The sequence below is a fragment of the Mesitornis unicolor genome, unplaced genomic scaffold (genome assembly GCF_000695765.1).
Source record: "Mesitornis unicolor isolate BGI_N332 unplaced genomic scaffold, ASM69576v1 scaffold20894, whole genome shotgun sequence".
In the NCBI taxonomy this organism is placed as follows: Eukaryota; Metazoa; Chordata; class Aves; order Mesitornithiformes; family Mesitornithidae; genus Mesitornis; species Mesitornis unicolor.
Window position 1 is genome coordinate 19652 of NW_010181027.1, and position 21131 is coordinate 40782.

Below are 21131 nucleotides of genomic sequence, written 5' to 3' on the forward strand. Positions count from 1 at the left end.
CAAAGGCCCATCACTGCTGTGTAACATCTATTCATTGTCTGGATTGGGGTAGGAGCGATATGCATAGTCTTGTTTGGTGTGTTTATGGGTTAGAATTGGGATCTGAGGATGAGTACACTTGCAGCCCTCTAAGAGGGCATTAATTGGGCGAGACTGTGGTGTGTGTCTCAATTAGCTGTGAGAAGAAACAAGGAGCTGATGAGCTAGCTCACTGCAAGATGAATATTGCTTAAAGTCCCTACTGCTGTAGTTACCTTGTTTTGTGCATTTGTAAAGCAACTCTAGTTAATGTTCCCAGTGCTACTGTTAATAGAAAAGCACAATCTTGAAAGCTTGAAATGATGTTTTGGCCTTTCTCATGTAGTTTGAAAGCTGGTGTCACTGAAACAAGCTCTTGTGTTAGGAGGAAAAGGATAAATAAGTCAAAAATTGTTCTTGGAAACCCCACTGCTTTCTGAAGCCTGTTTCAACCCATGGTTTATATAAAATAACAACTCCCAACAGGAGTTATCAGGTCAAGATCTTGGATGTTCCCGTGACTGTTCCCCCCCCCCATTTTATCTAGTTAAACTATGACGTTCGCTGTTCTTCTGAAGATTATTTTGCATTTATTAAAGTGATGGAAGAACACATCTTTGGCTTGGACATTATAGGAGGAGATGACACTGTTGTGATCTGAATTTAAAAGACAGGCTGTGACGTTATTTACTGTAGAATTAAATACCATGAGTAGGCACAAGCTGCATCTATTGCTTGCGTCTAGAGTAGCTGTCTGCCCTGTGTAGATTATCCCTTGGTATTTGGGATCTAAGTGTTTTGAGAAAAAATACTGTGCTGGGTCTGCAATTTTTACTTCTTTCTGATAGTGAAAGTTCATCAGTTGTGGTATCTGACTTGGTCCTGGGTTGAAGACAGAGTCAGGACGGCTGTCTGTTCCCAGTATAGCTTCAAAGGGTAATGCCAGTGATCAGGTGCTGAGTTGATGGGGACTGGGGGGGGAGTAAACTGTAAATAAGGAAAAGCCCTTTTGACCATACACCATCCTGGGAAAACTTGTTTTCACCCTTCAGCTACAGGCACTGGAGGTCCCTTGGGTTTGCTCTCTCCTGTTATAAGCAGCTGAAAGACCTGGGTATATTACTGCTGATTCTTCTGGTTTGGGGAACAAAACTTGTCTTGGAAATCTCTATTATTATTATCTTCCATTATCACATGGGCCTTCAGTTATTAAAAAGGAAAGGAGATTGGCACAGGTGTTCCTTATCTGGGTCAGTGAACTCCACAGTGTTTCTAAGCTGTGGCAGTATTTTCCTGGTTGTAGTGTCACTTCAGGAAGGTAGGAGCCAATACTGCACTCAGGGTGCTCCGAGGTTTTGGTTTAGCCCCCAAAATGGTGTGATCTGGATGGAGTTTACCATAGCCAGGTTTCATCACAGCAGCCTGATGCTGGCACAGGGATTGGAGGAGGAGCTATAGATATTGCTGTAAGTGCTGCAGCAGTGGGGCTGGCAGCTGTGGCTGCAGAGAGGCCACTATGTTCAAAATGGAATTTTGGGGAGGAGGCTGCAGGTGCAGGGGTCAAGAATTTGCCATCAGTTGTGCTGTCTCCTTGTGCTGGTGCTTGCTGACTTTGCTCTGTGGCACTTAAATCATGGAACTCTTAAGTGCTTTTACTGCAGAGGAACACAGAGCAGCCAAGAGGAGCACAGTCTGCAGCCACAGGCTTCTACATTTTTCATCCTTCTCAGTACAGATGTGTCAGTGCAAAGGGGGTGCTATAGGGTCTCTATCCATGCTCAGGTGAGGCTAAGCTATAGCCCACTGAATGCCAGGTTTTTTCATCCTTTACACAGAGGTCAAACTATGGGACCAAAGTCCCACTGAATACTTGCCTTCTCCAGGTGAATCCTAGAGGCTAGTTTTAAATTGTACAGCTGCACCTTAATTGAGGGCATTTTAGAAACAATGAGATTTATATTTTTCTTCCCTTTTAAAAAAATAATTTGTACACAAAATGTCAGCTCTGCTATGTTTGCCTTATCTGCCCAGTTGTGTATCTCACACTGAGAATTTGGTTTTGTTTACCTAACGCTGATCAGGTAAGACAGCTGTAACTCCTGGATTTTGAAATGGTTCTCACAAACCGAGATTTTGTAAGGCTGCTGTCTGTGGGAGTAATGAGGCATTTGAAATCCCTGTTTTGGGGAGGGAGCCCTGGGCCCGGTTGTCCTCAGGTGGTCACACGGGAGAACTGCAAGGAAAAAAATTCAGTACAGGCAACAGGTAAAGAGTGCAGCTGCAATGTGTTCAAACATCCCACCGACGACGTGGGGTTTTTGCAATTGGTTTCTTTACACTTTTCTGGTTACTTGACAAAAATGCTAGATTCTGTTGTTGCATATGAACTATTCAAAGGTGGGCAAGGCCCAAGTGTGAATTTTCACAGAATCACAGAATATCAGGAGTTGGAAGGGACCTCGAAAGATCATCCAGTCCAACAATTGACAATTTTGTCAAAGCTGTTTTCAGAAACAGTTCAGCTCCAGGTTCTGCTTTCACAGAATGACTAGAAGTTTGAGGAGAGCCCTAAGAAGATAATGTCTTCTGGTGTGTGTCATCTCAATGACTTCTTTGGTTGGTAAGAGCTGTATTTACTTCCTGTTGCATTCTGAGACTTAACAGAAATGGCAGTTGACAGCAGAGGGGTGTAGAGACCCTAAGGATAAAGTTAATGTGGGGGGGAAAAAAAGAAGTATTTTGTTTCAGTGCTTCACCTGAAGAGCTGATGAGACTGCATCTGGAATATTGCGTCCAGTTCTGGGCCCCTCAGTTCAAGAAGGACAGGGAACTGCTGGAGAGAGTCCAGCGCAGGGCTACAAAGATGATCAAGGGAGTGGAGCATCTCCCTTATGAGGAAAGGCTGAGGGAGCTGGGGCTCTTTAGTTTGCAGAAGAGGAGACTGAGGGGAGACCTCATTCATGTTTATAAATATATAAAGGGTGAGTGTCACGAGGATGGAGCCAGTCTCTTCTCGGTGACAAACAATGATAAGACAAGGGGTAACGGACACGAACTGGAACACAGGAGGTTCCACTTAAATTTGAGAAGAAACTTCTTCTCAGTGAGGGTGACAGAGCACTGGACCAGGCTGCCCAGAGAGGTTGTGGAGTCTCCTTCTCTGCAGACATTCAAAACCCGCCTGGACGCCTTCCTGTGTAACCTCATCTGGGTGTTCCTGCTCCGGCAGGGGGGTTGGACTGGATGATTGTTTGAGGTCCCTTCCAATCCCTAACGTTCTGTGATTCTGTGAAGAGCAGGTGCACGGTGTGGATCAGTCCCTGTAAAATTCAGATTTAGGCTTTTGCAAAAGGAGTGCATGGGTGCAGTGTGGCAAGTCACGCTGTACAGGCTCAAAAGACGTATAGATGAATACTGCCCATTAGATAAAGCACTCTGAGCTGGGAAACGCACCTGAGCTTTAAGCCAGGCCAAAGCAGAGGCAGACCTGAAATCCTACATGCTGAGCAAAAGGTGGTCTTTGAAAACGATGCAGGAACAGCAACTCTGTTAAATTCCTCTAAGTGGTGATGCTTGTAGGTCCTAGAGGTGACCGCAAAGCAACCATGCCCAAAGCTACTTCCGACACTGTCTGCTGGGAGAATTCCTTACTCCCAATTCTCAGGGACAGCACAAGTCTTGAATCCATCTTCATTTCTGAATGGTCTCTGTTCTGGCTGCAAGTTTTCCAGTAAGTATGTTGCTGCATTTGTTACTCCTCATTTTAAGTTCTTGGGATAAAAGATATTCACAACTGAATCTGCTATTGCTCTTTGCCCATTTTTCAACAACATAAGTAGCTGAAACTCAGGAAAAGGTAAAGAAGTGCCAAGCTTTGTTCTGCTCAGATATGACATACTGAAAATGTTGGAAAGGAGCTGTGACAGCATCTCCTGCACCCTCATGCTTACAGTCTCATCCAGGACTTCAGCCTGTATTCTCTCACCAGATGGATCTTTCATGTCCCCTCTTCTATTTAAGATACTAAACACCCATATTTTTTAGAGGTTCCGACATGTACTAACATACAACATGTTCTACAACAGAATAGGTTTTGGTATCAGCTATACATTTTACTAATGGTTCTTTGGTAATGGTACTTTAATGACTTTCTTGGTTTGTTCACCTCGGATCTGGCCATACTGCAGCTTATTTAGAAACCTTGGCACAGTGTTGCTGTACTCCAGTCTGGTCAGTAATGTGACTAAGCAAGAACTTTATGCTGTAGCAATGTACAAATAGATTAAAAACACAGGTGAAAGAGCTGAGAAAGGCCTGTGCACGTGTGTGCACACGTGCATCTGTTCCCAGGCCTTTTATGTTCTTGAGTGAAAAGCTGTTATGGACCCCCCCCCTCTCCTAGAACAGTAAATCCTGATACTCTTGCTGTAGTGAGATGAACATGTGCCACAGCGACTGGGAGGAAGTGGTACCCCGTCCGACCAACAAGTGGTTGATGCTGGTGTGCACCACCCTCATCAGCTGTGCTACTGTGGATAAGGTAAAAGCATGAGTTGGGAGGAACATGGAGAAATCACACATAGGAGAGATTTCACAACAGGACATGGAGCACGATCAGGTACTAACAGAGAACAGCCTCGAAGCTCAGCTAAGGACTTTGGAGACAGAAAGCAGAGCTTTAGAATCTTTAAATACATTTAGAATGCAAAATCTTCTAAGAAGCTTTACGAAAAAAATTAGTACTCAGATAATCGACTCAATTAAGGCAGGTGTTAAATTTGGAATTTCAAGGAAGAAAAATTAAGAAGCTGATTGACAGAGTGTTAAAAGCTTAAGTTGCGCTTTCTTAAGAGTCTGCCATCCTCTGGCATTTGTTCCTCTTTCAAAGGTTTTATTTTGCTTATCTTGCAAGCATCAGTCAATTCTCCATTGAGTTTGATTTCCATGACTTGTGCTAAAACTTCCTATTTGTGACAGTCTTACAGCTGGAAAACCTCGAGGGAAAAGTTCTGCTGGACTTGCTTCTCAGCAGGGCTGGAGGCAGCCACCACTGCTAGAAAAAAATCCCATTTTGTGGTGTGTTGTACTCAGCTCTCTGTAGATGCCCCCGAAGTGTGTACTGAAGGCTTGTTTTGGTCATGCTGCTGTCGACACACAGAGCTAACATGTTTTGCAGCTGTTGCGTGGCTGCTACCTTTTGAGCCAAAGACTGAGATCAGATTATTCTGAGATCCGATTTTCTGTTTTAGCTTGGTGGAAAATCCCCTCACTGATCTAGCAGTGAATCTGTTTCCTGAGGTAAATATTTCAGACCTTACGAGTATCACTTCTGCAGCACTTGTAACACGCTTGTAACTTGTGTGACCCTTACTTGTTTGATCTTGATTCATGCATGGTGGATAAGAGGATTGTCTTTCCTGCTGCATGTCTCTAACACCTTGTTCCAGTGAGGCTCTGATCCTTCTGAGGTTATTTGGTGCAATAGCAAGCAAGAATGAGCAGTTCTGAACGTGAAGTAGAGATTCACCCAGGCCCAATATTTTGACAGTAAGAATTAACAAGCCAGCTCAGCAGAAATCCTAAAGCTGAAGCTTACTTGTAGATGCATTTATTTACATTAAAAATAAATATGCACAGCCATAGTCTTTGCTTGCCCTTTATCTTCCTTTGCAGGACAAGGCAGATTTGCTGAGTGCCCCAGCTCTCTCTCAGCAGACTCAGCCACTGTCTTCACTCTTTGTCCCATGACAGACAGGAGAGCTGGGTACAGCTGCCACTGTGCACCCAGGGGGCTTGGTCTGATCCTACCTTGAAACGGGGAGAATGTATCCTACACAGACCTCTAGAACCAAGAGTGGCTGGAGAGAAGAGAAGGCAGGTAATCTAGTCCCCCAAAATGTAAACAGGTTTTTATTTAATGCCTTTCACTCATCACAAGGTACTTTTTTCCCCACCCAAAACCCCAAAACCAAGATGGCAGCATAAGGCACCGTGTAGACACATGCACAGTCCACATACCACCTATGTAAGATTTAAAAACACAGCTATAGTTCTTACCAACAGTACCATGTGTCCTTATTATTAATGTACACAACATGATTTTCCCCAGAGTTTGTTCTGGAGAAATAAACTATTAATTTAGAATGGTAAGACTTTCCCCACCCACCCCAAAAAAGCCAGATTAAAAACACAGGTACAGAGCTTAATACCAGAGTAATGAGATTAGTTCATAAATTAAAAAATACAAAAAAAAAAAAAAATCAACAGTCACTCTTCTATTCAGAAGGTCCCATGTGATGTGCTGTACTTTGCAGAGACTCCTTACTGTGTCCTCTTCCCCTTTCAAAAGCAAGAAAACTGACAGGTAGACCCAAGTCTTTTCGTGTTTGTCGATGATGGCAAAAGGCCATTACAGCTCTATGCATCCAGCTTAACCATGCAATTGCAGCATCCCCAGCGAGTTATCTGAAGGCTTTTCCTATGTCCACGGGAAGGAAGACTTGATACAATGTTCTTTGGCTGCAAGTTCTTAAAGGCTTCCACTGAAAGGGTTCTCCTTCAAAAAAAAGAAAAACTGCAGTTGCTGTGGGATTTTTTTTTTTTTAATAAGAAAATGTTGAGGAATAGGTGGAACCGATGTAACTGAGTGAAGCCCTCACACTGCTAAGATGTTGGGGTCTGCTACAAATATTCAAGTTCCAAGGCGTGCCGAAGAGCTTCCAGGTCAGCGTGACAAGAGATTCTCCAGAATGGCATGTTGTGCTAGAGTGAAACCAAAAGAGGGCATTTTTTGGTTTTTGTTTAATACCGAGACCACAACTTTCTTAGTTTGCACCCTCAGGAACAGAGCTTTGTACTCGGGCCACCAGGCTGTAACAGTGTCACAGGCAAGGAGGCTCAACTTGGAGAAGGAGGTGGCAGTGGGGGTGTCTGTTTGCTGTTACGTTTCTCCCATGCAGAGGAGGAGAGATCCTCCACAATTTGAGTGTCCTGCTTCAGAGCTGATGTAGGATGCAGACTGACTTTCTGTATGTACTAGCTACTCAACTTTACTCTCCTGGTTTTTTTTTTTCTTGGTTTAATTAAGAATGTTTCTAGTATTGCAGTACTCCTAGAAACAATCTTCTTGCCACTTAGTGATGTTCAGCTACTGTAACAAGCTCCACAAGACTCCTGGGCTCTCCAGAAAGCCTCATAATCTCATCCTGTAACACCAGTTTCAAAGTTGCCCTACTTACCACTGGTGAAAGCTGTTGTCAGTGCTTCACAGACACATAAACGATGCACATCATAAAATGAAGTTATTAAAATTTACAAAAATGTAAACAAAATAATGTATTACCACAGAGAGTCAAAATGCTTTCTAACAATTACTTTTCCAAGTTAACTGGAACATTAGGTCATGCTGCATTTTCTGGAAATGTAGGAACTGGTATAATGGTGTAACTGGTATAATCACTCACTCATTTAGTGTAACACTGCTGTCTTAGAGGAAGGGTTATACAACAGCTTGTCCTCAGGAAACTTTACTAATTTCCATTTTTGAGAGACTAGCTTATATACTTCTCCTGCCCCTCTGTTTTTCAATGCATATTTACTGTGATAAATCTGAAGTTACAAATGTCTGAGTTTTAACCAGTCAGTTCTACTTGAAATCTTAGCATCTAGACAAAATCTGGAAAGGCCAACTCTCTGTGACCCACTACATCTTCCTTATAATACCGTGATTAATCTCTTGAAAACTATGAATATACTCTAGGAAAAACCAGACTTGCATCTGAAAGATGAAAGAGGACCAAGTACTGACTTTTTAAAGTGCTGTGAAACAAGTGCAGTTCAATGATGCAGGGGACCCAAGATGGAAACTGTAATCTGGTAAAGTACAAACAGTGCTCTGAAAGCATCATCCTAACAATGTAGTTCTGCAATCATTAGCCATTGTGGTTGCTTTCAGAGATAACCTCAAAATAATCAGGGCTTTCTTTTAGATGTGAAATACAGCTTTTCGTGGCATGCTTTGGTGAGCCTGGGGCTTCAACTGGATTTCTTTCTTATCCGAAACATATAAAGCAGTTCTACTTTAGATCAGACACACTTGTTTCTGTACTTAGATTTTGTAACAACGTTGGGGCTTGTGATTTTCTCAGCGTCCTCCCAAAACACTGGTCCAAAATACTCTGGACAGTCAGTGATATGTATGCAGTAACAAACATACAGAAAGCTTTAACTGACAGAGCTTACTCCCTTTCCAGTGTGGGAATAAAATTTCTGAGTATTTTATCACTGTAAGTAACTAAACTGTAAACTTAGTGCTTCTGGATAAATAGCTTAGAGCTGTAGGGAACATACACATCCTAGATAGATGATTCTGATGAAGGCAGATGTTCCTTTTCCAAGTGTACACCTACCTGTGTAAAAAACTCCAGTGGTTCTAGACGTTTGTTTTACAGGATGTCTATTTACACACCTCTAACGTTTAAATACAACTCAAGCTTCCCCCTGCTATGTTGACTGTCAGTAATCAAATGTTTCCTTCAGGCTATTTATCAGTGTGTATAGAAACAGCAAGTAAACACAGACCGCTGAAGTGACAGGAATCCATTGCTCTGTAATTTCACTTTAAAGGGAAAAGTTATTTCCTTCTCTCTCCCCCTCCTCCGGTTATTATTAAACCCCTTCCATTAAATTATCTATTTTTCTTTCTTAAACGAGAAGAAAACTTGGCCTCCCAGCCACTCCTGTTGTTCAGCATTTACAGATTTATCACTCCTCAGATGGGTGAAGAAAAATGACCCACTAAAATGGAGATACTATCAGTGCTGTCAGCAAAACAGTGAAAGGCTCTGTGCCCCCCTGCAAACCCCCTCCTTTTTTTTGTCTAAAGCTCAGGTGTGCAGAAGTCCTGACTAATGATTGTCATCAATCACAGGAGGCAACAGCCCAGCAAAGAATGTGCTCTACTAATGGGAGAGCTGCTTAGGCCAGGAGATACAAGCAAGAGGGCTCTTGAAATCCTGCCTACAGAAGATTATTGAACCTTTCCACTCCTTCAGAGAGTCCCTGCAGCCTTTGATGCAGTCATGTTCACTGACCCACTACCTTTGAAGTACGGCACTGGACTGTCAAAAGCAGCAGGCTATTATCACCTCATCCCCAGTCATGCCTTTTGGACTCTTCTCTGACAACTCCTTAACCCTTCATGAGCTACAGAACCATCTGCAGATGCAAGTTTTCCAAGGTGGAGGCAGGTTGGGTGTCTGTAATACACTGATACCCCTGTATGTGGCAGAAGGTATTCCTTACTGGATCTCTAGCCAACCCCCAACCACTGTAAGCAGAATGCAAGCTTTGGTCTTCTCAAATTTTGCTGTGATTTCTTCCAAGCTCTGGGGTTCTGGCTGCCTCTTCTTACAGACTCCCCAAAGCAAAGCTTCAGCCAGTCCCTAAAACTCCAGTGCTCACTTCCCAGTCAGAGGACTGTGGATACTAATGACTGGAGGGCTCAGTGGGATGCCCAGGTCAGTCCATTCAATTCTTTCTAAGGCTGCCTATGTCAGTAGGCCACATCTATGCAGTGATTGAGGGCTTCTTGTTCCTGACGGTACTGCTTTTGCAGTTTCTGTTCTACTTTGTATTCAGTACATCTTCCAGTTTCATTTTGCTTGTGAAATTAATCACATTGATCCATAAATCACTGATAAAAGCAGCAGCTCAGTACTTGTCCCTTTGCTTTTCTCTCTAATGGCATTACACTCTACGATCACAATGAGTCATTAATATAAATACATGTATGTATATATGCATATTCTAAAAAGTAATTAAAAACTAATTCCAATAATTTGGAATTTACAAAAGTAACAGGTATAGATCATAAATTCATCCTGCTTGCTTAACTGAGATCACACATTGGAGTTTTCCTTTGCATGTGTTTAAAGCCATCCTTGTTAAGCCAGAACGATTCCTGGAACATGTGACACAGCGACTACCTGAAAAATGGCACCAGCTTTACAGGAGGAAATTTCTCTCAAGGTTGTTGTGTATTTTGCATATTAAAAAATGAGACCAATTGTTATCTGTTTCAAATGAAGGGAGCTTCATTAAATGCTTAATTAAATAAAGGGTCATTGAAATGAAAACTTGGAAAAATCCAGCATGGTATCCACAAACTGTACCTTTTTTGCTCCCTGTTCCTCTTCAACACCATCTCCTATTACAATGTACACGGCTTTCCTTCCAAACCTTTGCATTATTCTTTCAAAACAGCTCTCTTTCCCCAAGCAACAGAAGAGAAGACACATTTTTTAACCTGGACACATACAGCAGGTAGGTCTGACATTCACGTACTGGAAGTGGTGTTGAACTTGCTGCTACATTCCTCATTTTCTTTTGAAATCAGAACGTAACTGAATCTTCATCTGAGATGGATTCTCTCTATCTTATGACAGCTACCAGCATTTCCTTTATTAGCCAAGGACTTCCAAGTGCTGGCAGTTTTCCGTAAGCTTTGTGACTTTGATGCACTGCTTAGACCAGCAGTTGGTAAGACTGATGAAACTGAATGCCATGAATGTCACAAGAGCCCTCTTCTGTTTGTTCTGGTTGCAGTAAAAACAAACCTCAGAGGCTCAAACAATTATACAAGAAAGGACAGAACACAAAAAAGCCCCAAGCCAACCCTACCAGTACTTATTACTCATGCAACTTAACCCCTCTGCAAGAATAACAGGTCCCGAACTGCTTCTCCATGGAGTAGGTCCAACCAGACTCTCCTCCTAGCTGGGTGCAGCTGAGCATCCCACATGCAGCAGATGCTCCATAGGGTGGGGATTTTTCAGGTTCACTCACCCATGGAAACACTTGGAAGACTTTTTTTTTTTTCCCCCCAGTCTGTACTAACTAAAGTGTGGGCAGTCAGGATGTGAACTAGAGATGTGTAAGCATGGAGCTAAAAATAAAGCTCATATATTGCTTGTTGCGGTCAGGTTGAACGAATGTGCCTGACTTAGGGACAAAACTTCAACCTATCTTCAGCGAGGCCTAAGATAGTTTGCTCTTACCCGTTTTTGTTGCACTGTAAATGTTTTCAATGGGGAAGACAGTGCCCAGTCCATAGAGAAGCACTTTAGCAAGAGCTGGTATAAGCTGAGTTGTGGTGACCAACACATTCACACAGTTAGGCCTAGAAAATAAAAGTTAGTGAAAGTGGCAATCCGTGTTTCTTTCTTTTACTCTAGACTGAAAGATGGCAGGAAGCAAACCTTTCCTGCAACTGGGAGTTTCCAAGCCACAGGGAAATTACGCAGCTAGAGGCAGATAACATGAGTACTGGTAATATCTTTTTATCAGTTTAGTTGAATGAAAGAAACATGAAACAAACTAGCAGCAGAAATGCAGCCTGACATGCAGCATGCATGCCAGGAGCTATTTTGTGGGATTATAAACACATGTAGTAATGTCTGTGCTGGGTTTTTTGAGTGAACGTGTTCAGGGATAGAAGGGCCCTTTTGTCCCTACCCTTTGGTAAACCTGCTCACATGAAAAGTGTGCCACAGATAAAGTTGTCAAGAAAAGGCAAGAAAAAGGACTGATTTTTCTTTTGCTCAGTTCATCATCTCAAGCTCACCCCAACCTTTGACACCACAAATCTGGCAAACATGTGCAGACTGGCCTCCCGCAGGTTTGGCCAGCAAAGTCCTATAAATGTGTCTCGATTTGTTTAGAGGGGAAAAAATGGGAAGCAAAGGAGATCCTGGATCAAGCCTGCAGGCAATTTCTTAAGCTGTTCTTACCGGGAATGTATCAAATTCAGCGCCTTCAGAGCATGTGTGAGCCAGAGATCAGTCAGCGCTTCAAGTTCTGCTCTTAACTGCAGCCAGGTTTCCCTCTTAGGAGCTCCTATTAAACCTGTAAGCAGGGAAAGCATCTTAGCAGAAGCACAGAAAGCATGAGTTTGTATGTAGAAGCCAAAGGACTCCTGTCTGTGTTCTGAACCCAATCCCTCCCACTACCCTTCTCCTGGCCCTGGTGCAGGCTGCTTCCCTTTGCCCACTGCCATGTCACTCTAAGGCTCTGCCTTGAGGTACACGAGGCCTGACTGCAGCGCGCTCCTGTGCTACGGCCGCCCCGCTTCCTTCCTCTCCAGCGGAATGGTATCGGTAACCCGCACGCCGCAGGACCTCAGTAAAACGTCTTTGTTGGGGTTAGCATAAACCTGGCATGGGAAGTGAGCAAGAGGACAAAAGAGCTGTTTATAGTGCCTAGTGGCCTGAGCTGAAAGACATCTGAAGCTAGGATGGTTTTGTTTATCCTGAAAAGCTATGCACCATTACCAGTACAAGGGGGTAGACTATTCCTCCAACCAAAAAAAAAGATTGTGGTGATACTCTGAGTTTTGCTTCTTTCCCCTTCAAGTCAAAGACCTGGCACTGATATTCTAAGTGAGAAGCAAAGGAGCCTATTGGAAGAACTGTCTGGAACTAGCCAAGAGGAAGGAACCTGGAGCATCCTGGTATCTGGTGTATTGTTTTGTGGAATTTAAAAACAAGTAGTCAGGATACAAGAATGCCTTCAGAGATTAGCAATGAGTTCTGTAGAAAAAAAAGCAGCATATATAGTTTTGGACTGTTTGTTTTCTTACTAAGCATTCTGGAAAATCGGAAAAGGTTGATTTCCTGTCAAAGAAATTACACAATAAAGCCCCACTCTCAGACTTGAGTACTTCTCCAACTACTATACCTGGTATTTAAGCATACATTCTGCAAATCCTGTACAGAACCTTATTTAAGGACGACTGCCGAAACACTTGTTCAGCTTAGTGTAAAGTATACTTATCACTGTGCTTTCTACATCTCCTCCATAGATGTCCCTAGCAGGGTCAGAAATATTTGAGAATATGAAAGGCACGCTCGTTGCCTGGCCACAGACACTTACCCCCTACGTTGTTTTTGTAGGTGTTGTACATCTCTTTCACCCGACGGTAGCGGAATGCTAATTTCCTCATCCAGTCAACTCCCCCATGAACGCCTGAGCCCAGACACAGATTTGCACTGGCAGCTGAACTGTGAAAGCCATCTGCGGAGAAGTTGTATGTGCTGGGAAAGGGAGGAGGGAAGGGGAGAGGGAGAGGTCGATATAATTACAGTCCACACAGTGCCAGCAAGGAGTGCAAACAAGCAAAACGAAATGTGGAGACAAGTGGCAGCAGAGATGCAGGCAGGACACACTGTAGAGAACTAGAGCTCACCTCTAGCACAGTTACTAGAACAGATTTTAAAATGTCCTTACTGTAAACACAACACAGGTTACTTAGCACTCCCTGCCAATTCTGAGGTCCTCTGGACTACGAAACATCTGACTGCCCTCAAGTCACTGAAACTCCTCACCTGCCTCTCATGCAGGTTGCTAAGGTAACTGCAGATATACTCGGATCCTAAGGGAGAAAATTCCAGTGGTAACTTTCTGACTGCCTGACTGTATTGCTAAACAGGCTCTGAACACATAATAGATCAAGAAAAATAGTAGGAAATTAACTAAAGGAGCCTTAACTGCCTGCAACATGTAAAGTTTTTTGTGGGGTGCTTTTTTTTTCCTTTGACTGAGTTAATATTTTGAAGCAACTCTAGAGCTATTACCACAATGAACTGGGGCAAGTGACAGTTCCACAAACAGCTTAAACAGGCAGTTTCTCTGAAGAAGGCAATCCTGGCTTCTACCAGGCATTTGTTCCTGTCTTCAGCCCTTCTTGATATTCTTTTCTTTGTAACAGCACAACTGTTCCTTCTGCACTGAGATGAATCAGATCAGGGAACTGTTCCAGTTAAAAAATAATACAGCTTTAAAAAAAAAAAGAAGTTGCTTTTCAGCTGGATCAGTTCCCTGGGATGCAGGAGTGGAAAGCACACAAAGAGGCAGTACCAGCTTAAAAACATGTTTGACAGATGACAGCATCAGGGTGGGTTTCATGGTCTGAGAAGATCTCAGACTGAGCTGCGACGAAAGAGGGCAGCTCATAGGGCACAGTTGGCTGGATCAGGTCACAGACCCAGCAGTTTTGGACAAACTTGGCTTGAACTTGGCAAGGGAAGGGCCAGAAAGGCTCAGTGACACAAACCTACCCTTCTCAGCTGCAGCCTGAAGTTAGCTCAGCTCATAGTGCTTCTGACACCTCATTGAGAGAGCAGCCAGTGCTTGTATATTCACATCCTGATTTACTGCAGTAATTTCCCCTTCTAGAAAGTCCTGATGCCACTCTATTTCTGTATTCGAGCATCCAGATAGGAGTTTAGCATGCTCAACATAACTTCAGTCAGCTCAGCTTCATTTCCTACATAGACAAGCCAGAAGCAGCTGAGAAGTATTTTTGAAACAACCGAAACCATTCAGGCTGGGGCTTTTTACAGGATTCAAGATACACTGTTAGTATACGGCTTTTTTTGTTCACTTGAAGTAAATACACTGATTGAGATAAAACTCAGATCGATGTTTTAATCAATGCCTGAACAAGTATCCACAAGTATCATCTGCTTACAGGCACTGGAGCCTAAGGACCTAAACATACACATACAATTTCAGTGCATTGCAAAGCACAAACTGGCATTTCAGTTATAGTAAAAAACCTTTCAAGTGTTCTCTGCAGAAGGAAAAACCTCTTCCCTAAAGCACTTCCTTGTTTTCTGTGCTGTTTTGGCACAAATTTCTCATAAAAAACAGCAATAAAACCCACAAATTATAAAGCTCTAGATGAGCTCTGCACATTTCATTCTTGTGCCAACTACCATGACTTGGCAGGCAACACTTTGGGAAAAGTGGATGTAATTGTACAGAAATAGATTTTATGTACATGGTGGTCTAACTTACACAGATAACAATAACGTTTGGTGCAGGTTTGGTATACATTTCTACCAGTGACAAGGCTCTGGCATGACAAGGTGCACAATCCTCACTACTAAGCCCATTCATTACAGACTGGGCAGTGGGAAACCTTTCAATCTGGTTTTGAAGCATTTTTGCCACACCTGTGTCAAAAGGCTGGACAAATCATATCAGAAAGCAGTGCAGTCTGACTGGAGTTCAACCTAGTTTCAGATGTATTTCCCAGAATGGTTCAATACCCAGTATAGTCAGGGCTCAGCAGTATGCACAGGCATACTAAAGTGAGAAAGAAGGGGCTCTGTGCTTCGGTATGTGTAATAAATACAGACAGCACGGAGCCAAGGAGGGAGAGCGTGCATGGCTGAGAATGTTATTTTACATCACCGACCAGCCCCCTGCTGTTTTCAAACAGCTGGGGACTACCTGACCTGCAGCTTCCAGCCTGGAGATCCCGTACCTTAGATCTTGACCGTTATCATCTGATGATACATCATCTATGTGGATCTGGTCACAGTCCTGAGAAGTGGATGAAAAAAACCCAAAACAGTAGTAAGCAAATGCTTCGAAAACAATTTTGAATGAATGTGATGAAATATTACTTTAAGGGTAATAGTAAAGAGATAAAATCTTACATATTGCTAGTATTGTCTGGCATAGTCTAGCCAGTTCACTGTTAGCAACAAGTATCATCAGCACTTGCACAGAATATGAATACACAGTGTGTGTGTGTGTGTGATATGCTGTTATCTAAGGGCACAACAGCTCCTGAATAATGCAGTAAGTGAAACTCCTTCCTATGGAGACAGGAGGGAGAGAGATGCTTGTGTTTTAGCCAGGAAAACTGTGGTTTTCAAACTCTGTATGAATGATAAGGCAAGGATTTGGCAGCTTCTCCCCCTGTGAGAATACTGCTTTGGACAGGAGGTGTATGCACACATAATTACAAGGGGACAAGATCTGTCCCAAAGTAATTTTCAGAGACGCTTGTCCTGCTGGTGCTTTCCCAGTTTGTTTTGAGGGGGCTGAGCTTCCTTTGATGTGTGGGAAAGCTGGGCTGAAGCACTGAAGGCGGCACCTTTTCATAGCCCTGGCCACAGACAGAGTTAAGGAATAATGTGTCAGTAATGAGGAAATCTATGCACAGGAAATTTAACCAGAATATATTCTTGGAGCTCAGCCTGCATCAGTATGTACTCTAGATCTTATCTTCCAAAATTCTTCATTGGAGGCCCTGCCTCAAAAATCTGAGAAATGTTATTTCTTTGGTTTCCTTCCGAGTTTTAGCATTAAATTAGAAAGAGGAAAATTGGGAAGCTTCTCTCCCAGCCGTAAACCTCCTTTCTCCATGATTCTTGCAGGTAAGAACAAAACAAGAAGCCTCCAAGATGATGAACACTATCTTTTGTTCCAGTTGGTTTTTTAACAGAGGTAAAAGCACTTGGTACAACAGGACTCTGAATTCCAAACAGCTGCAGCTGTACCAAGGTACAGTTATTCTTCACCACTTCAGTATTCTGTAAACCACAGAATTTGTCTTACCTTCCTTAGATAATTACAGATTTTATGAACTCCTTTAAACTGGTCCCTTTCATAAAAAAAGAAAAGAATTCTTAAACGAGTAACCAAACTTGCTATCAATAGCAAAATGTCACAGATAGTTCTTGTCCATAATAATGAGATTTACTACAGCATTTATTTCAGATAATGCTCAAAAAGACACACAATTTTATCTTGTTCTTGTCTCATCAGTCCTCCTATCAACTTATCATTGGGGTGTATATTTCTGTATATAACTGGAGCCAAACAGCTGAAGAGCAGATCCCTGCTGGCACCTCTTTCTTTTCTCCACTCCCATCATTTTTTAAGCCCCCCTCCCAATAGGTGTTGTGGGCCATGCTGGGATAATATTGATGCAGCCCACTCCAGTTGTATGATGCAGGTCATTAAGTCAGGGGAAAGGTATTTGTGGAGGGATCTGTTTTTCTCATTTGTGAATGAATTGTTCTGTACACTGAAGTGTGACAACAGTAGCTATCACATTTCTAACTTAATAAAATACCATGACACTTGGTGAGACACTACCTCATAGTCCACCGGCTGAGCCTATCGTGTTACTGGGTGAAATACAGGAAAACTGGTTAAAGCAAGAATGTGGACCATGTTTTACTACTTGGTTATGAGACCAATTTTTCATTCTTGCAGAACTTCCTTGAAATCTAAGTGGGTAGGGAATCAAAGCAGGATATCTGGGCTGCTGAAAAGAAGGTCCAGATTGTTCAAATGGCAGCCTGCAATAGGGGCATATCCCAGTTTTCACATCTGCTGACTTTTAAAATTATACTCTAGGATCTCAGAGGTATATGATGTGTGGCATGTACAGTCTGTAACTGAGTCAAATGTGTAAGACCTCAATCAACCCTTGCAACTCTGGGAACTGAACTGTTTTTACTATTGTGGTATCTCTAGGTCAGTCTGTGCTACGCAGTCTGCCTCCAGGTGGGACCAGACCCTTGTACCCAGGTGTAAAGGAGCCTGAGCTAACGCAGTTTTGCAATGGTACGGCTTCAGCTGCCTCCTTGTGAAATACAAACTGTTCCTGAGGATGTGTGGAGAAGCTCCTTCTGTTACCACTTACACTCCCTCTGAATATTCTTAAGGTATGTCTCATGCACGTATGAAAACAACTTACAAACACACAAGTTGTATATTTGTGTACCAGGACTGTGTTAGAGATGTTTAAAAATCTTGTGGATTCATTGATCAGTCAAGCTTGCATCCCTCTTTAGGCGGGGGTGTTAACAGTTCTCCAAACACAAAACTTCCAGGGATGGCTCTGAAAGGCAGTAACTTGCAAACACACTAATCCTCTTGTTCGTTAATTCCTCAGCCCCTTGTCAGTCCCCCTGTCCTTAATACCTGTTTTCCAGAGTGCGAGACAATAATATCTCCAGAAGGATTGGGGGTGGAAAGTACTGTTCTTTAGCCAGCATTGCACTGTGAACAAAAGGCATCTGGAAGAAAAGGCACAATCCTGGAAAGCCCAGAGTTTGTGTTTTAACTTCACTGTGATCTGTAACGTGGGCAACTCCTTTTCTTCCCAGTTTCCCAAAAGGGAAACAGAGAATGAGAATACCTCAGTTCAAGTAAATATTTACTCAAATATTCTACAGTGTGATCAAAGCTCTTTGTACACAACACCCTGTATGGCCTATACTTGCAGACCCTAGGGATTTAAACTGCCTGTACTGTTGCAACTGCAAGCAGAGATGATGTGGTTGAAAGGCAACTAAGTGCTACATGAGTGGATGAATTAATGTGATAAAACTACACTTGTATGAGTCAAATGTGTGGCTCAGCAAACACAGGCCTTGCTTGTCTGGGTTATGTTGCTAGCAACCTGCAGAATGGGGCAATGCTTGTGTCACTGCATGTCCTGGAAATGCAACTCACTGGCTGCCCTTGTCAGTGTTTGGTGCCTTGATTCTTTGCTATGGGGCAGGCACACCACTAAGCTGTGCTTCAACAAGCATCGACCTCCCCTCCTGCCATGAATCGGCTGGAAAAAAGTCCAACCTCTAAGTTGTACAACTTCAAAGTTAACTTGCTGACATGAGTATCCCTTTCTGTAAAAAGACTTAAAGTGTTTGGTAGGAGCCTATGTCTAAGGCTTCTCCAGTCACCTATCCACCCTGGGGACCAGTGATCAGCCTCCTTCTATTCAGCTAGCCTGAAGTTTGAGGTGACTCAAATGGGAAACTGGTCTCTCTACTATGCTGCAGCACTAAAAGACAATGAGTTGAAGCAGGTTGGCTGAATGGATCTGCTGGTTTGCCTTTTCACATATCCAAGATTCCCACCCCGGAGCATAGCAGGAAAAATGCATCCAGAAAACAGCTGCCTGAATCGCTTCTGGGTAAACCCTGAAAACACATAAAACCTTAGCTAACAACAGTCTCAGAATGATTTTTGATATGAAAAAAAGGAGCATTCCAATTCAGGCTCCTCACTCAGACTTTGAAGCCAGTTTTTTGCTACTACGTGAAGCCACATCTTCACCAGACTAAGGAGGATCACACAAATGCTAGTTGGGGCTGTGCAAATCTTGCTGTATCTATGGACAAATAGATCTTCATCAACCACTTTCTGGGAATGCTTACACCCTGGCAGCACATTCTGCTCTGCACAGCACCGCAAATCGCAGCCACCAAAATAAACCATCCCCTGTGCTAAAGCAAGGTAGTAACTGATTTCCTTGTCCAACCTGCCTCTGTGGTGAGGATGGGCAATATTTCCTCCACTTCTCCCTCTGTCTCTGCCTGTTAGGACCAAGGTCAGCCATGCTCTAGTTGGTTCAGACTGTTGCTCCCTCCCAAATGCCTGAACTTCACTAAAATGGAATTGCGTCAGAAAAATGTTTTGCTATGTTCAGCGTTTTCTAGTAAGACTCCCGAATGAGGCAACTCTCCTACTGCTTTCTCAGTTAAGGTGCCTTTCACCCTGCCCCACCATAGAAGATGCTCAGGATTGGTTTCAGTCCTGTACAGTTTTAACTTACTTTGTCTTGTAGAGGCCAGTGTTATACCACATGATGGTGCTAATGTATATGGTAATGTTCGTGGGTCTAGAACTGAATCAGCTTGCTTTTTATTAATGTCTTTTTTACAAGAGTATCATACACTGCATTTTTCTTTAAGTCTAAGACTTAGTGAAGTACAATCCTTAAATATAACTTTGTGACTACTCAAACCTGACTTTCATCACCCTAAATGAAAATAGTAAGATGGTTAATGAACAGACATGGATGATCCTGGTTGTTGCAAATTCTTCCAGACTGAAACAGCTTTATTTGGAAAGTGAAATTTTGTAAAAAATACTCACTTCTCTTGAATTCTACCTCATCCCTCATTTTTTTTTTTTCAATCAAAAGTCTTATCAAAAACCTTGGTTTGGCTTTGGTTTGAAAAAAAAACTTGTTTCACTTATCAAGCATGTGTGAAAAGGGAAAACTGAAACTTTTCAGTAGCAAATGATCTACTTTCAGGTACCAGGGCCATGCAACATCATTTAGAATGCTTAGCATTTTTATCTTAGTGCTAGACCTAAGACAAAATTGTCTCACAATGCGATCTCTTTGCTTGTTTCTGCTCTGACTAGCGGGAACACTGATTGTTTTCAAAAGCTTTAAATGCTTTTCACACTTCTGAACCGTCCAGGTCCAGCAGCAAGTAGTTCTCATCTTTAGCTGCCTATGCTGTCCCTTTACACTCTCTGCTTTTAGCAGCCAAAGCTGTTACTGACTGATAAATGTGCAGAATTTGGCGGAAACCAAACAATTTGCTACTTAATTTCATGTTTTAGAGCAGTAAGTGAAGCAAGAAGAAAACTTGATTTGTCAACTTATGTTCTTGAAAAAGTCCAGATAGGCAGAGGGTTTCTGGAAGATGGCCTCCTGCAGGACACAGAGCTTTGTTGCAGCACATGTTGAGACCTGATGGCTGAAAAGTGCTGGTTGCATATTAAATACTATCACTACTTATATAGTATCCTGGATTCCCAAGCAGCAGCTCTCTACTTAGTTTGTTGTAGGTTTTGTTGTTTGGTTTTTTTTTCCTAAGACAAGGATTTTTTCACTTTGAGCTTTCTGTACTCTAAATCACCAACTCCCTCTTTGAAAAAAAGCTGAAAGAGGAAAAATCTGTCAGTTCAGGTGCTACCCACTACTTGTTTTGAAAGAAAATAACATTTCTCAGCAAGTGAAACCTCAGATCGTAAGGAGAGAGGTGGCAGGAAAGGATGTACCTCCTGTAATGCAGAGGACCCCAATGCAATTAAGCAGTGAAGAAGGAATGAGAAGTTCTCACTGAACTCATCAGGCACAGAAAAAGTTCCCTCATTTCATCTGGCAGAGAAACTAATTCTTCGTTTTTCAAGTGAAGAAAAAGACCATATAAGTCTGCTCAGGGATGCCAGATTTTTTCCAACAAAGACCTCTAAGCGCTACTCTGATCTTACTCACTTTGTATGTGACTCATTCAGATGATTTCTACTGATTGCAAATGCAAACAACTTTTCAACTTTTCACCAGCATAGTACAGCTGTTGACAGAACTATGCTAGCATCACTTCGCTTGAATTTTACCACATATCTGAAAGGATTTTTGCTTTGTATAAGGCATGATCAGATCTAATCACAGCACAAACAGGAAGGATTTTTCCTCTTGGTCGTTCATTTATGTTGAAGCT

At 42.6% G+C, this 21131-nt stretch overlaps 1 protein-coding gene across 1 annotated transcript in view; it reads right to left on the reverse strand.

Moving 5' to 3' along the window:
- Positions 1–6268: 6268 nt before the first annotated feature.
- EYA2 (EYA transcriptional coactivator and phosphatase 2) overlaps positions 6269–21131 on the reverse strand; it is a gene marked incomplete at its 5' end in the record, with an annotated part of 32989 nt that continues 18126 nt past the window's right edge. The window contains 6 exons of the mRNA XM_010183299.1: positions 6269–6780; positions 10191–10285; positions 11070–11197; positions 11808–11922; positions 12949–13109; positions 15347–15405. Of these exons, the coding sequence (XP_010181601.1) occupies positions 6700–6780; positions 10191–10285; positions 11070–11197; positions 11808–11922; positions 12949–13109; positions 15347–15405 (639 nt within the window). The remainder of the gene's footprint in view (positions 6781–10190; positions 10286–11069; positions 11198–11807; positions 11923–12948; positions 13110–15346; positions 15406–21131) is intronic.